The 17981-nt window shown below is 37.1% G+C and overlaps 1 protein-coding gene across 1 annotated transcript in view; it reads left to right on the top strand.

The window, feature by feature from the left end:
• The window catches only part of RGS22 (regulator of G protein signaling 22), a 172243-nt gene that overhangs the window by 52349 nt on the left and 101913 nt on the right, over positions 1-17981 (top strand). The window contains exons 5-10 of the mRNA XM_032609571.1: positions 1071-1156; positions 1782-1950; positions 5151-5280; positions 7087-7687; positions 9072-9233; positions 17326-17500. Of these exons, the coding sequence (XP_032465462.1) occupies positions 1071-1156; positions 1782-1950; positions 5151-5280; positions 7087-7687; positions 9072-9233; positions 17326-17500 (1323 nt within the window). The remainder of the gene's footprint in view (positions 1-1070; positions 1157-1781; positions 1951-5150; positions 5281-7086; positions 7688-9071; positions 9234-17325; positions 17501-17981) is intronic.

Genomic DNA, 17981 nt, shown 5'->3' with positions numbered 1-17981 from the left:
AGCCCTGCTCCGCACCAGCAGACACAGGACTCGGTCTCGGGAGCTCAGGGCTGCGGCATGGACCATCTGGACCATCTGTGTAGGTCTTACTCTGTCCTGTCTGCCACAGACTGGTTGCTGCCCTCTCCTGCGAGCCCCTGAAGCTCCCTCTCTGTCCCAGCTGGTCTCCCCACCGGTGAGGGGGCTTCCCTGAGTGCGGGAACCTCTCCTCTCCTTCAGCTCCCCTGCAAGGGTGCAGGTCCCGTCCTGTTTCCTCTTCTTTTTTTCTTTCTTAAGTCCTACCCGGTTGCGTGGGGATTTTTCTTGCCCTTTCAGGTGTCCAAGGTCCTCTGCTAGTGTTCAGCAGGTGCTCTGTGAGAATTGTTCCATTCGTAGATGTAGATGTATTCTTGATGTACTTGTGGGGAGAGGCGAACTGCACATCCTCCTATTCCTCCATCTTGACTCTGTCCCCCACCCCCCCCAGTCATGTTCTGTGGGAAACCTTTGCTGGTTTTCATGCCCATGTGGCCTCCCACAGAATCCTGAACTTCTGGTGCTTATAGCACTCTGTTATTATTGCTTATCGAATTATCTGCAAACTCCTTAAAGGAAGGGCCTTCTCTTTCTTGTTAACCTTGGTATCCTCAATGATAATGCCTGGTGATGTTAAATATTTAACAAAATTTCCTAAAATTGGAAGGACAAAGGGCTTGCAGTCACTCTAGCAGTCTTACCAAGTTTTCTGGTTAGTTCTTTTTCTGTTTGTGATTATTTTTCACCCATTTTATGAGTGTGAAAATACTGAGACTGAATTTTTTGTCACTCTTTCTCTTTCAGTAAGTTACTTAAGTTTTCTTGATTCAGCTTGTTAATCCGTAAAACATAGATAATAGTTGATACAGGGTTGTTGAGAGAATTGAAGAAGTACTTGTGACTCAGGGTTCTTACTCTCTCCCATCCAAATAGAAGGTACAGGCAGGGCTCCCTGTAAGAGCTAGAGGTAATATTGCTCTAGTGATTAGGCCATCATTGTCCTGAATGGTGAATTTCTTTGACACACTTTTTCTTTTTCACTTGTCCTCTAATAGTGTCTCAATCGTGAACGAGGTATTCACTGGGTCAAAAAAGAAAGACTTCCAGCATTTCTGGAAAGTGATTGCTACTTTGAATACAGGTATTGTAATCCCATCAATATACATATTTTTAAATGAATTTTGTTCACCAAAAATAATTTTTCTGTACTTTCTTAATAAAATTGTATACCTTTAAACTCATTTGAGTTTATATTCCACTTGCTATATAGTACAAGATAGAGCATTGGTAAAAATCACTTAACTTTTGCAAAGAGATTTTGTAGAAACAGTACCTAATAAATGTATTTCAATTCTGCTTCTTTGATCATTATATTAAAATTTTTTTTCTACTTCTGTAAAGGTATTTATGTCCAGGGTGTTAAAAAATGAATATGAGTGTCATAAAAAAGAATGTTGTAGTGCAGGGCCATGTTTTTCTTTTATGCTCCCTGACTTCTATAGTTCAAGTACCTAAACATTCTGAAGTTTTACTAAAATTTGACTTTTGCTTAGAACAACTGTTTTTTTAAATAAAAATAAATTAAAATAGAATAATTAGTAATTCTATGAATAAGCCATTAATTTTAGCAGCTCCTAAGAGAATCCTCCTGCAGAGTTAGGACAGGAGATTGATTTGAATACATAAAACAAAATTTTAGTTTTTTTTTTTCTGAATTCTACCATATTTGAAAGTTATTTCTAGTTTGTATGATTTCTGAAATGCAGGTTAGCCAAATTGGTTTCACAAGTAAGATGGAGTGAATCAGGCATGAATATCACGTTAGGTACAGAATTTTCTCCCGGGGTCCTGAAGAAACCAACCAGTCCACCACCTCCTCCTGTTGAAGAAGATGATGTTATAAGTATGAAAAAGTTCTACATTTCTGTTGGCAAGGTAAAAGTGTGAGTGCTTCTTTGTGTCTTGGCACTTCAGTGAAACTTCTCATTTTAGGGATATGAATTTCATTTGTACCACTTGGATAGGAAAATGATTTCAAATACTTCTGAAGTAGATTTAGCAAATATTCTTTTAGGTTTATGCTGACTTATTTGCCCTACACTCTTTCACCTGAAATGTAATTAGAATTATTATCCTCATGTGTACAAAGGAAAAATGCACAATTGAAGAACATCCCCAATGTCACCTGGGAAGCAAGGGTTTCATTGTTCATTCCAAATTTTTTATTATTTGGAATTAGTAATTTTTGTACAAAACAACAATAAATTGGGCCTTCTCTTCCCTATTGTCAAGATTATTCTTCAGTAATAAAATGCATAACTGTTTAGCTGTTACCAGATAAATTTGCCCTTCACACTTGGAGAATGTTGGGTGGTATGGGTACGTTTGAAGAGATCTAACCTAGAATCAAATGTCCTTTTGGGGAATCACAGTTTAGTGAATACTGTTGTTTGATCTTTGCCTCTGCCAGGGCGGAACAATTTTCCTTCTACCCTTCGAGGTTCTTTGGCTGATCTATTAAAAACAAACAAAAAAATGACATAAGACAGGGTAACCGGAAAAAACAAATGTAATTTAGTATGTATGGGAACCCTATAAGAATATAAGATTCAAGAGCAAGTTGGGCAGTTGAGACATATATGCCATCCTGAGCTAAGGAATGGGGTAGGGGCCTGGGGCATCAAAGTGGAGGAGGGTAATTAACAGGACTATAAGAAGACCAGATGTTTGGTAATTAGATGTTTACCTGCCATATAGATTGGTCGGTCATTCAGATAAAAGTTATCTCTGGTGCTGGCTGTCTCTGAGCCAGGCCCCCTATGTAAATTCTTTTAGGTGGTTAAAGGAGAGGTAAGTGTTTTTCTTGAGGCTGTTGGGTCGTGATCTCCTTCAGCTCACAATAATCCACAATGCCATGGCATATTTTGGGGTCACGTATTCTGCTTCTCTTTAGCCTCTAATTATCAGATCTTCTCTCTGGGAAGACATTTCTAATACACAGTTCTTTACAAAACCAGGAATTGCAAATATGTTACCCATGTGTTGCTATTCTCCTAGTTTGCATTCATGACAGAGATTGCTAATCAATTATGGCAATTTTCCTGCTGAGCTAGGACTTGGCTCCAAATTCTTTTTCAACACAGCATTCTAGGCAGGCACTTCCAAGTGATCAAAGATGTCATACAAGAGGAAAACTATTTGCCATCTCCGTTGGAATGGATATCCTTCTCCTATCTTATTTGAACATTTTTTTCATGTGTAAGCTCCTATTTAATTTTGTAGTTTGACAGTTCTATCAACAATATTTGGCAAAAATGTTAAAAAATTATGCCAGTCCCATTATTTCCTCTGAATAATGCTCAGGGATGTACTGAAAGCACATTTTTCTTTTCTCTTATATTTATTTTTAGGTATTTATTTTTTATCTTAACCCATATGTTATAATAATGTTACGGATGTCAAAAAATATACTGATAGTAGGGGTCAATAAACATACAAAGGAAAGAATCAATCTAGGGGAATAAGTTCTGATTCCTTACAGGTAAATTTAATCAAATATAAGAGAATAAAAATCCAAGCTAGTTTACTTTTACTAGTTTCTGTGATGGAAAAAGCTCATTTCTGTCAACTTGAGTAATATTTGAACTATATATTTTTTTAATAGCCTTTAAACTTTGAGGACTCAGTTTTCTTTGAGACCTTAAATCACTAAACCATGACTATAGATAGGGATTAATCCATATGATAATTGGTAATATTTCTTTGAGTCTTCAGTTATACCATCTAAACACAAACAATTGACCCATCTTTTAAGAGTACAAAGTAGAATAGTTAACTGCTTTTATGTCTGGCTAACTACTTCTTTCTCCCCTGTCTTCTACTCTCTCATCTTTTTTGTGCAGTTGAAATAGCAAGGACTCTTGTATGTTGGTCTCTCTCTATTCCTTGAAAGTTCCTTAATTATTTTGGTCTCCTCTCAGTGCTTAGGATACTACTTGTAATAGAGTAGTCATTCAATAAATATGTTGAATGAACATGTAATCAGTAATAAATGACTTGGTTTTAGAGGAAGGAAAAGAGGACAAAAGGCAATTAGATTCAAAGCTTTTATCTACCAAGGAAACCTTACTTCTAAGACGGGCAGTGAGTACACTGATGACACCTGATATTTCTTTCTCTTGCTTTTGGTCTTATTGTATGGCCTGACTTACCCTGCTAATTCTGCATAATAGTCAGGGAACAATTCTATTCCATTTGAGCCTTGCCTCCTCTGTGAGTGTTCCTTAGGCTAAGGGCCAACCAGGTTGGAGAAAGGAGAAATGAGAGTAATGCTGGGCACTCACTTTTCTGCTTCTGTTGAACAAGCTGGATTATCCTAGAAGAGTAGGTGAGGACATGACTAAGAAGCAGGAAGAAGAATCTTCCCAGGAAATCTGAGATGGAGTTTCTTAGGACTGGGGTTCTAGAAGCTGTGTGTCAGGTTGAGAATTGGGTCAGCTGGCTCAGGAGTGCACAAAAGAAAGGAAACATTGAAGGCTCCATCCAGGGGCAGGTGAGTCAGGAATCAGCCTTCAGGAAGCATCCAATCCAAGTAAAGTTGGGAAAACTGAATCTAAGGTAAAGGGGAAGTTGAGCATGGAGAGGTTTCCAGTGCTACTGAGAGTTAAGTTTTTGTCATATTAGGGAGGAGTTGTTAAAAACACTGAGCCAAGCCAGACAGAATTGGGGGCATGAAATAACTGGGAAAGTTGTGAATGGGAGTAGCTGGCAAAAGATGTATCCCAAGACTGATGAGCCGTGGTGACTGCCAAGTTAAAGTTAGATGGTGTGAATTTGTAGTGAATCCAGGAAGTAGGATTGCACGCTTCTGGTGGAAGAGTGAAGAATTTGATGGGTAGTGAGCTCATTTCCTTCCTTTGATCATCTAATATGAAAATAATCTGAATTGAAATTTCCTTACCATTATTCTCAGCTAATGAGCTTTTCTGTGTACGACATTCTTTTCTTTCACGACATAATTTTTCCTTTACATATTGCACTATGCAAATGAATATTATCAAAATGACTTGTCCAGATTCATGACTGGAAGAATACTGCTAATCTTATGTTAAACAAATGTGCTCCTTTCTTCCTAGACCTCCTATACTCAAACAAAAGATTGGTTTGCATTAGCAAAACAAAATCAGCAAACAGTATCAACCTTTTCATTACCTTCTTGTGTATTACACAACAAAATTGGATCACCAGTTATTTCATCTGTTTCTGGTAAGCAGAAAACGACAAGAATGACCTCAGAACTCCTTTTTACATCTTTTGTTGTTATTCTAAACTTACAGTACAACACTTAGTGGATGGGGAGAAAAAATTATCTCCCCTGCAACACCACTTTCTACTGTTTTTCAAGAGACAACCTGATATAGTGAAAAGAGGATGAGTTTAGAACCCACCTCTGATACTTATTAGTTTGTGACTTCTGCAAATTATTCCACTTCTGGGAGCTTTGCTTTTGTCATCTGTAAGATTAAACTAATGATACATACATACTGAATGTATAGAAAATGCTTAGTGCTTCGTACCTAATGGACAGTCAATAAATATTTGTCTTGTCATTATTTCCTGTCACAGTTTACAAATTCTTATTATTAAGCCTTTGAAATGAAGTGGGTGCAACTTTTCTCTTCTCCCCAAAGTAAATAGTGATTTATGGAACTTGAGTTTTCCTTCTGTTTTTAAGTTCAGACTGTTTCTCACCTTGAAAAGCAGATAAATTTCTACTGTGGGGAACTTTTGTGGGTGATACAAACTTTTCATAAATAAAGGGAACCTTCCAGAAATGGGAGTAATTAAATACTATATTGCTAGAGGGAAAAAAAAATCTTGCAATGTGATTCAAGAGGGGAACTCAGAAATTCATTAACAATTCTTACATAATTCCTTTGAAAAGTATAAGCAACCTCTGGAGGTGATAAGTCTGGATTCGCTAGGATTGAACCCAAATCTAGGTAAAGGGGAAAATCATCTTCCTAATTGGAAATTACTGAATTTATAGATTTCTTACTATTTTCCCCAAATAGTAAAGTAGAAAATTGGAGAGTGACGTTAGTAAGCAGGAAGAGAAAGGATAGCAGGAAGGCAGTGAGCAGAAGTGCCAGGCTTGCACTTTACCCCCAAGTCTGTGGGGTTGAGTGTATACCCAGTATCCTTTCACAGGTTTTCAAAAGTCTAATCTCAATTTTGGGGAAGTTTAGTGTATTTATTTTCAATTAAAATTGTAATGAAACATTTCCAGTTCATTGAGACTTGAAATCTATTACTGAGAAAACTGAGAGTGGGACACGTGGATCAGGGTTTTCCTGATCCATGGCTTTGCAGGGGGTAGGTTTGCCATGTGAAATAAAGCACTGATATCAGATATTTCACTGATTTCTGAAAGACAGAAGAATAGGGGCTAGACTGTATCTTTAGAAAAAGTGTAAAAGCAATCCATTTGTACTTGTAAGTCTTCACAAGGGCCTTATGCAATTTTGTAATTTTAATGATAGGTTGTAAGTATAGTAGTAATTGAATCTTTCTGATAAAATAGTGAAATTTTTAAATTGCTAGTATGACTCCAGTTCTGGTCTGTTCATCTACCATCTCATCACCTATGGCAGCTAATTTTATTTTACCATAGAACATGAAATATTAAAGTACATACAGTTGTCTGATGTACACATTCTAATTCTTTAATAGATTTGGCCTTTGTATGTTGACATTTTCAGCCTGGAATATTACATTTTAAAAGTGTATAATGTCTTTTTGAAGATCCTTTTTATTAAGGATATCAAATATTTAATTCATCTGCCACCAATATCCCTTTTCATGTCCGGGGAAGACATGGCTAATCCCTGTTGGCAGTTTTTTTCTCTACTGATCCCAAATGTAGCCTTAGACTCCTCATGACACTGGTCCCTGCAGTCACTACCGATGATAAACCCATTTGCCATCCTAGCTCTATAACATCTAGTTAATAATTAAAAGAAAACTTTTACATTTATATCTGATCTAATAGCCTTTTATGATTTAATACAGAGAGTTTTATCTTTGATGATGGAGTTCACCCCAGGACGAAAAAGAGCCCATCTATAACCACTAGGTTAATTTCCGAATTTGAAGAAGATGGGCCTGTATCTCTACAAGACACTCCTTCTCAAGCTCTTCTGAGGACATACCTTGAAAAGCAACAGGATGTTGATGGAAGCCTGACATTGCATTTCTCAACATGTGAAGAATTTTTAAGATCTTATATAAACTTTGTTTTGAGAGTGGCAATCCATCAAATTCTTGGAGCACCACTTAGAGAAAGCCCAGATTATATAAATTTCAGAAATGTAACAGAAGTGGTATTTGATGAGTGTTTGGGGACTACCTCTGGCAAGAATGTTTTGCTGAGTGAAACGCTAAAGGAAAAGTCGGAAGACATGTTAGCACAAGCAGTTTCAAAAACTGAGAGTGTTGGACTAGAAAGCAGGGCTAATTGGTGTATTTCTCACAAAACTTATGACATTGGCAATAGAAAGGAGTTCGAAAGATTTAAGAAATTTATAAAAGGTACATTAGGGGAGAGATATTGGTGGCTCTGGATGGATATTGAGAGGTTAAAAGTTCTTAAGGATCCTGGAAGACATCAGAGGTATTTCTACTTTTTTATTTTTCAGTAGTTTTAAAACCAAATTATAAATATTAGTTTGGGTCATCTAAGCACTGGCAGAAAGCCTGAAATAAATATTTAAATGTAATTTATACTTTTAGAGGAATAAATAATAATATTTATTTTATTATAATAATATTGATTTACGTAAAAGATACCTTATGCCAGTGTAAGGGGCTGGCTGTTCCTAGCAGTCTGCTCAGCTAACAAATTCTATGGTCTTTAGTCAGATGCCACTTCGACATTCATATCTGAATGTGATAGCTGGTAGATATGATGCTGGATATCCTCTAGAGAGCCTCTTAAAAGTCTGATGGGGCACAGATCTTCAGCTGCTCCATATGTTTTAGGTCACTATAAGTCTTAAGAACCTTAAGAGGACCCTGCTTTAGGAAAGTCCTTATCTTGTGTTTTCCTGATCTGCTCTGAACTCTGAAGCAGATCAACTATAGTAGACTGCAGTTCCCATTGAAGGTTTGACTGAGGAGGTACTAGTGACTGGATTATTCCAGTTATCTCAGTGGCATTCAGATCATAATGCCACTGATGTTGATCATAATGATCATAACGTCATTGTTGTACACAGTTATAAGAGCAGGGATTACCAAATGGTTGATTATGAAGCATGACCTGATTGATCCCAGGGTAGAAGGCCACTACCACTTGCCAAGACATGTTAGGGAAGGGATATGCAAGCAACCTACATAGATTCTTCAGAATTAATACTGTATTAGTTCCTATTGTTGCTGTAATAAATTACCACAAACTAACTGGCTTAAATCAACACGAATTAATTCTCTTACAGTTGAAAGGTTAGAAATCTAAAATGGGTATGCAGGGCTGCGTTCCTTCTGAACACTCTAGGGGAAAATCCATTTCCTTGCCTTTTCCAGCTTCTGAGGTCACCTACTTTCCTGGGCTTATGCCCCCTTCCTCCATCTCCAAAGCCGGCAGCATGACATCTTTTCTCTTCTCTGACTGCTGCTTCTATCCTCACTTCTTTTCTCTATGACTATTACCCTCCTGCCTCCATCTTGGAAGGACTGTTAAGATTACATTAGCACCAATTAGATAAGCCAGGATGATCTCCTCAAAATCCTAATCACATCTGCGGAGTCCCTTCTGTCATGTAAGGTAACATTCTTAGGTTCTGGAGATTAGGATATGGACATCTTTGTAAGGCCATTGTTCAGCCTACCAAAAATACCCTTCCCATTCCCATATCTGTGAGAAATATTTATATCTCCCTGTAACTCACTTTTGGTTTTAAGATAGTTCATTAATTGCCTGAAACATTTTGGAAGTGAAAATATTTGGCTAGTTGAATATTGTGTCAATGTGTGTGTATGTTTGTGTATTATTTCAGACATATTGAGAAGATGAAAAAATGCTATCTAGTGAGCAGTGGAGACTGCTACCTTTCTGCAGAAATCTTATCAAAATTTAAACTGCTAGATGGATCTCAGTGGAATGAAGAACACTTAAAAAATATTCAGACTGAGGTGGTAAAACCCTTACTTCTTTATTGGTAAGAAAAAACAATATGAATCAAAGTTATTTCTTTTCACTTTTCTTAAGCTAGTTACAAGTTATACTTTTTTGTCTTAAGGCTGTAACATTTATGGAAATTTTGAATGACAAGATTATTATATCTTTGGCCTTCTCTAAAGTACCTATCCTTTAGATAATTTTGATATTTGAGGGACTTTAAATCCGTAATAAGACTAGACAGTACTTAAGCTCCATTTGAACTTTGTGAGCATATCCTTCTACTCCTGACCTTCTTTCGCTCAGGACCTCATCAAATTGATGTGTGTGTGTGTGTGTGTGTGTGTGTGCATTTGTGTGTGTGTGTACATGTAGCTTGAGTTGGATTTGTCTCAATAAACATTCCATGAACACTTTCTATGGGCCAAGTGTTGTGCTAAGGATACAAGGGTAAAACACAGTCAAGTCTAGTGATCCTAGTCTAGTGGGATGAACATACATATAAAATGAGTGTAATAAAAGAAAGTGTGGTGAATGTACAGGATACAGAGAAGAGGTAATATTTCACCTGGGACTCAAGAGACTCTAAACAAGAGAAAGAGAATGGACATAGTGGAGAAAATGTGTGCCTTTGAGGATCAGTGAGCTGTCCAGCGTGGCTGTGATGGATCTGATCATGTTACTTCTCTGCTTTAAGTTTTTAACTAGTTACCCCAAAGCTTTCAGTGTAAGGTTCAAATTCCTTAAGTTAACAAATAAGATTATCAGGGGCTTCCCTGGTGGCGCAGTGGTTGAGAGTCCGCCTCCCGATGCAGGGGACACGGGTTCATGCCCCAGTCCGGGAGGGTCCCACATGCTGCAGAGTGGCTGGGCCCGTGAGCCATGGCCGCTGAGCCTGCACGTCTGGAGCCTGTGACCACAACGGGAGAGGCCACAACAGTCAGAGGCCCGCGTACCGCAAAACAAAACAAAACAACAACAAAAAGATTATCATGATTTTTTTCAATGATATGTGTTTCTTTAATTAGCTCAATCACATCCCCTTTCTTTTTTTTTTTTAGCAACCTTATTGGAGTATAATTGTTTTACAATGGTATGTTAGTTTCTGCTTTATAACAAAGTGAATCAGTTATACATATACTTATATCCCCATATCTCTTCCCTCTTGCGTCTCCCTCCCTCCTACCCTCCCTATCCCACCCCTCCAGGTGATCACAAAGCACCGAGCTGATCTTTCTGTGCTATGCAGCTGCTTCCCACTAGCTATCAGTTTCACATTTGGTAGTGTATATATGTCCATGCCACTCTCTCACTTTGTCCCAGCTTACCCTTTCCCCTCCTTGTGTCCTCAGGTCCATTCTCTAGTAGATCTGCATCTTTATTCCTGTCTTGCCCTTAGGTTCTTCATGACCTTTTTTTTTTTTTTTTTTTTTTTTTTTAGATTCCATATATATGTGTTAGCATGTGGTATTTGTTTTTGTCTTTCTGACTTACTTCACTCTGTATGACAGACTCTAGGTCCATCCATCTCACTACAGATAACTCAATTTCATTTCTTTTTATGCCTGAGTAATATTCCATTGTATATATGTGCCACATCTTCTTTATCCATTCATCTGTCGATGGACACTTAGGTTGCTTCCAAGTCCTGGCTATTGTAAATAGAGCTGCAGTGAACATTGTGGTACATGACTCTCTTTGAAGGAATAAACCTACCTAAGGAGACAAAAGACCTGTATGCAGAAAATTATAAGACACTGATGAAAGAAATTAAAGATGATACAAATAGATGGAGAGATATACCATGTTCTTGGATTGGAAGAATCAACATTGTGAAAATGACTCTACTACACAAAGCAATCTACAGATTCAGTGCAATCCCTATCAAACTACCAATGGCATTTTTCACAGAACTGGAACAAAAAATTTCACAATTTGTATGGAAACACAAAAGACGCCAAATAGCCAAAGGAATCTTGAGAAAAAAAAAACGGAGCTGGACGAATCAGGCACCCTGATGTCAGACTCTACTATAAAGCTACAGTAATCAAGACAGTATGGTACTGGCACAAAAACAGAAACATAGATCAACGGAACAGGATAGAAAGCCCAGAGATAAACCCACGCACATATGGTCACCTTATCTTTGATAAAGAAGGCAAGAATATACAATGGAGAAAAGACAGCCTCTTCAATAAGTGGTGCTGGGAAAACTGGACAGCTACATGTAAAAGAATGAAATTAGAACACTCCCTCACACCATACACAAAAATAAACTCAAAATGGATTGAAGACCTAAATGTAAGTCCAGACACTATAAAACTCTTAGAGGAAAACATAGGCAGAGCACTCTATGACATAAATCACAGCAAGATCCTTTTTGACCCACCTCCTAGAGAAATGGAAATAAAAACAAAAAAAACCAAATGGGACCTAATGAAACTTAAAAGCTTTTGCACAGCAAAGGAAACCATAAACAAGATGAAAAGGCAACCCTCAGAATGGGAGAAAATATTTGCAAATGAAGCAACTGCCAAAGAATTAGTCTCCAAAATTTACAAGCAGCTCACGCAGCTCAATATCAAAAGAACAAACAATGCAATCCAAAAATGGGCAGAAGACCTAAATAGACTTTTCTCCAAAGAAGATGTACAGATTGCCAACAAACATATGAAAGAATGCTCAACATCATTAATCACAAGAGAAATGCAAAGCAAAACTACAATGAGATATCATCTCACACCGGTCAGAATGGCCATCATCAAAAAATCTAGACACAATAAATGCTGGAGAGGGTGTGGAGAAAAGGGAACCCTCTTGCACTGTTGGTGGGAATGTAAATTGATACAGCCACTATGGAGAAGGTATGAGGTTCCTTAAAAAACTACAAATAGAACTACCATATGACCCAGCAATCCCACTACTGGGCATATACCCTGAGATTATCATGATTTGTCCCTGCCTATGTCTTTGGCATTATCTCTCATCTAGGTATTCCAGATTACTTGTAAACTTCTTATTTTTGCATATAGAGAGAGAACGTTGTTTTTCTCTTTTTCTATAAACTTCTCTTCTTAAATATTTAAGAAATGCAGAAAGGTATAAATTATACTAAAATAGGCACCTGTATACACACCAGCCAACTTAAAAAATCATTACTAATACAGTGGATGCTTTCCTTTTTTAAATTTAACTTTTTGTTTTGAGATAATTGTAGATTCATATACAGCTGTTAGAACTAATACAGAGATTCTGTATACCTTTCACCCAGTTTCTTCCAATGGTAACATCTTGCATAACTGCAGTGCAATATTGCAATGAGGAAATTGACATTGATATAACTCTCCAATCTTTTTTCATATTTTGCCAGTTTTACAAGCATTTATTTCTCTGTGTATAGTTAGTTCTATATAGTTTTATCACATGCATTCGCTGTTACAGTCAAGATACAGAGCAGTTACATTACCACATGCCTCCCTTTGTACTGCTCTCTTATAACCATACCTACCTCTTTCCTTCCCCCTTTCTCATAATTCCTGGAAACTACTAATCTATTATATAAATGAAATAATACAATATGTAATCTTCGGGGATTGGTTTTTTCATTCAGCATAATTCCTTTGATATCCATCCAAGTTGTTTTGTTCTTTTTCATTGCTGAGTAGTATTCTGTTTTATGGATGTTATACATTCATTCACTCATTGAAGGACATTAGGGTTGTTTGCAGTCTTTTGATATTATTAATAAAGTTGGTATGAACATTGATGTACAGGTTTCTGCATGAACGTAAGTCTTCCTTTCTCTGGGATAAATGTCCTAGAGTGAGATTAGTGGGTCATACATAGTCTTTTTTTAGTTTCAACAGCAACTGCCAACCTATTTTCCAGGGTTGATGTACCCTTTTACATTCCCACCAGCAGTGTATGAATGATCCAGTTTTTCTGCATCCTTGCAATTGTTTGATGTCACAGTTTTCTATTTTAGCCAGTAAATACTTATTTACTTATTTTTATAAGTGTGTAGTGATATCTCATTGTAGTTTTACTTTGAAACTCTCCAGTTGTTAATGATGCTGAACGTGTTTTATATGCTTATTTGTCATTTGCATATACACTTCAGTGACATATCTGTGTGTTTTGTACATTTTCTGATAGTGTTTTTTCTTATTATTGAGTTTTAGAGTTATTTTTATGTTCTAGATACTAGCCATTAGTCAGGTATATAGTTTGCAAATATTTTCTTCCAGTTTTTAGCTTGTCTTCTTAAAGACAAGCTTTCTGAAGTCTTCTTAAAAGGGTCTTTCATACCTTCTGGATGGGTGAACATGTAGAGGTGCACCCACATCCCTTGCCCTATGCTTCTCTTCCATCTGGCTATTTCTGAGTTATATCCTTTTATAGTAAGCCAGTCATGTAGATTAAGCAAACAAAAATATTGTGGATAATGGGAACCAAAATTCTCAGCAATGTGGAAGAGAGTTACAAATATAGAAGAGAACAGAGTGAATCCTGTGGTGATGAACTGGAATTAGAGGTGCAAATGGAAAATGCAGCTTTCACAAACTCATGTTACCATACTAATTATGAAGACTAATTCACTGAAGGAAAAACAGGGCAAATCAAACAACAGAAGACCATGCAGACAAGAAAGAAAACAACTTGCAAGAGAAAATTTGAAATTAAACATGTGTGGGATTTTCCCTGGGAGGGGGAGGGGAGTATATTGGAGGACTCTCTAAATGAAGGGTTCCACATAATTTTTACTACAAATGTTTCATTAGAGTAAAGGCAGTTATCCTCTTGAGCCAAGTTTATTCAACTAATGCAAACTTCCCTATGTCAAATACACCTACTATTAAGAATAAATATAACCGTATCTGAAAAACCAAAAAAAGTGAGTCTTTTATAGAGCAAAGTTTTTGAATTCTGATGAGGCCTTCCTTTTATGGATTATGCCTGTGGTGTCAAACCTGAGAACTCTTTGCCTAACGCTATATTCTGAAGATTTTCTCCTATGTTTTTCCTAAAAACCTTATAATTTTATGTTTTACATTTAAGTCCGTGGCCCATTTTGATTTATTTTTTACATATGGTGTGAGGTTTAGGTCAAGGTTCAGTTTTGGTTTGTTTTTTTTTCTTGCTTATGGATATCCAGTTGCTCATCCTCATTTATTGAAAAGGCTGTTTTTCCTCTTTCCTTCTTTTCTGTGTTTTTCATTAACATACAGTGAAAGCAAACTGTATAGATTCACATAACCACCATGACAATCAGTGTACAAACAATTCTATCATCTTAAGAAACTCTCACACCACCCTTTTGTCATTAGACTCTTCCCCCACTCCCAACCCCTGGCAGCCACTGATCTGTCCTTTGTCACTATAGTTTTGTCTTTTTAGAATGTCATATAATTATACAGCATTAACTTCTGTTGGTCAGCATAATGCCACTGAAGCATAATGCATCCCAATTGTTACATGTACCGTAGTTCATACATTTTGTTATTTGGGCTTTCCGGTTGTTCTTTGTTGGTAAGTAGAAATGTGATTGAATTTGTGTGTACTCACTCAGTGTTGGAGAGGGCAAAAGCCCTTCCAGGCTCAATTGCGAACCTCAGACAGGCCTGCTATGCTTTTCTGGCTCTTTTGGTGCTGTTGCATTCTCAGGTCCATCAGGCACTGCCTTCTTCTTCTCACCTACACACCAACGTCTTGCAGGTCTTATGGCTGATCTTTTGTACCCACCTGCTTGTATATTGGGGTTTGGGGGGATACCGTGTCACATTAACATTTTGTTCTAAATGTCGTCCGTGAGTTTTTGGTTTTGCCATCTAGCTGTGCTGTCTGTTTTTATGAAGGGATTCTGAGAGGTAGAAGAACAGTATTGCTGACTTTGCCATTTTCTCAGAATTCTTTCTTAACCTTTTCTCTTGATCTAGCTAAATCCTGTATATTCTTTAAAATTCAAACGTAAACACAAACAAACATTCATGTCACCACCATGTTGCTTGGGAAATAAAGCATTACCGAGACCCCTGAAGTTGCCTTCCTGATCACACCATCCGTACTCCCACTTGGGGGTAGCCAGTATCTTGACTTCTGTGATTATCGCCTTGCTTTTCTTTATAGTTTTACCAACCATGTATGCAAATAAATCCCTAAGCATGTATTTTTATCTGCCTGTTCTACAACTTTATAAAAATGGAATCATGTTGTATGCCTTCTTTGCATCTTCTATCAACAATATATTTGTAAGATTTGACTGTAACTGTATTTAAGAGTTTTATTAATTTTCACTGTTGTATATGGCATTCCAGTGCATGAATATACCATAATTTATTTAGTGTTTAAAAAAATTTGTGTCATTTTCTCTTTTCACAATTGCAAGCAACGCTGTACACATATCCATTTTTCCAAAGTAGTTGTACCAATTTGCATTCCCACCAACCAGAATATGAGAGTATCCATGGCTACAAATCCATGGTAACATTTAATATTGTCAGAGTCTTAAATTTTTGCCTATGTATTTGGTATGTCATTGGTGTTTTGTGCTTTTTCACTTGCATTTCCCTGATTATTGGTGAGGTTGATACCCTTTTCAGTATTGAGTGGTCATTTGGATTTCAGCTTTCATGAATTGCTTGTTTATCTTCCTTGCCCATTTTTCTATTGTGGGATACATAGATAGATGGATAGATAAATAGATATAGATATACACACATTCGCACACACACATGTATGTACATATATATATATATATATACACGTGTTTACACATACATATATATTGGATGCAGTTCCTTTGGTGATTTATGTGGCAAATACCTTCTCCCACTCTTTAGACCTTCAGATTAAGAGGTGTACAATCAATGTACATGAGAACCTGTATGATGGAAGTGTGAAAAAGAATACAATACCTGTTTAGGATTGACTGTGAAATGTAGTCCACAGTATTTGATGAATTCACGTAGTGGCTAATAAAAAATTAATGCAATGAATTAAATAAGAATGCAAGATTAAAATGGGGCCATGTGAATATACTGTAATGATGGGAATTAGAAAATTGATATACCCAGATTTCCTGTCCAGCATGTGTATGATTTATTTGATCAGGGTCTTGTAAATATGCCCACTTACTAATTGGCATGAAAATAAGAGGTAATTTTAGATATTTCCAAGTCTGCAAGTAAAGGTTTTGAAATATGTGTAAAATGACCACCCAGATCTTTACAGGGTGCTTTCTGATCCTAAACTAATTATGGACTTTGGGTTCTCTTCCACTCCTAACCTGTGTTTACATCAGGGAAGTATCTACCATCTTCCTGTTTTTAAAGGGAGGCAATTTTCTACCAGGACCTGAGATATGAAGTGAAATTAGTCTTTGGACCATGGCACCAGGGGGAGAACCTAGTCCAAGAAGTAATTAACAACAGGCCCTGACAGCTGGAGTTAACCCCATAGGCAATATAGAGTTAGCCCACGGACTGAGTATGGGAATATCCATCAAGTTAAGTGGGGCCTTGATACCGTGCCAAACATTCTTTTTCCTAAATTTCTGGCAGTAGTGTAGGTCTTTCATTTATTATCTAAATTGTTATAAAATTCTTACCTTTAAATTTAAGGCTTGAAAATAGATCATATGATTCATAATCCACTTTAGTAGTATACTTAAGCATTATAAAAATGTTTATATATTTTTAAATGTTAATTTAATCCACTAGTTTTTATTTGGTATTATAGATAAATTGTAAACTGCTTTAAAACAGATCACAGGTGCATTCTATTTTTGTTTTACTAGAAACTGTAAATTATTTTTAAAAATTCCTTCATCAAATAGATATATAGGTTTCTTTTTCTTATCAAGCAGATAATAATTTGAATGTAATTTTATTAATTATTTTTTCTTCGTGTATATTGCCTCTTTATATTGTATAAGTGAATGTGATTTCAGGCAGTTGATATATCATAGAATAACATTGGAGGGAGGGGCTAGGCAGCAGAAAAAGAAGAAATTATTAGAAAAGAGATGTGGCAAGACTGATAATTGTGAGCGCAGATATTATACATTTGGTAGCGTTTTGATTTTTGAGGCTTATTGTCTAGTTTAATCTTAAATTTGTTTTTCCTCCAACTAGGGCACTGAGGTTCTGTGTTACTCATTCATCCTCAACAAAACATGCTAGTGCTGAACTGAAATTCTGGCACCTTCGTCAAGAGAAACCAAGGAAGGATGTCGACCCTTTTCCACAAATGGCAACCCTCTTGCCATTAAGACCTAAATCTTGCATTCCACAGATACCTGAGATGCAGGTAGGATGTACATTGATACTTAGATCTCTTAAGTTTGTAATAAAATATCCATGCTTGCGTTTTTTTTTTTTTTTTTTTTGCGGTACGCGGACCTCTCACTGTCGTGGCCTCTGCCGTTGCGGAGCACAGGCTCCGGACGCGCAGGCTCAGCGGCCATGGCTCACGGGCCCAGCTGCTCCGCGGCATGTGGGATCTTCCCGGACCGGGGCACGAACTCGCGTCCCCTGCATCGGCAGGTGGACTCTCAACCACTGCGCCACCAGGGAAGCCCCATGCTTGCGTTTTGTACACTAGTACTTAAGTTTCATCATAAACCTTTTGTTGTTGTTGTTAATGTACATGCTGCAACAATTAGGAAATAAGAAAACCTATGGTTTGTTCTCCACCAATCAGCCAATGTGATCTTTTAAAAATGCATGATCATGTACTCACTTGCTCAAAACTCTCTAGTGGCCTCCTCTCTCACTCAGAATACAAGCCA

Source organism: Phocoena sinus, chromosome 17 (genome assembly GCF_008692025.1).
Source record: "Phocoena sinus isolate mPhoSin1 chromosome 17, mPhoSin1.pri, whole genome shotgun sequence".
Lineage (NCBI taxonomy): Eukaryota > Metazoa > Chordata > Mammalia > Artiodactyla > Phocoenidae > Phocoena > Phocoena sinus.
Note: the sequence above shows the minus strand (reverse complement) of the source record. Positions and strands in the feature narration are given on the sequence as shown.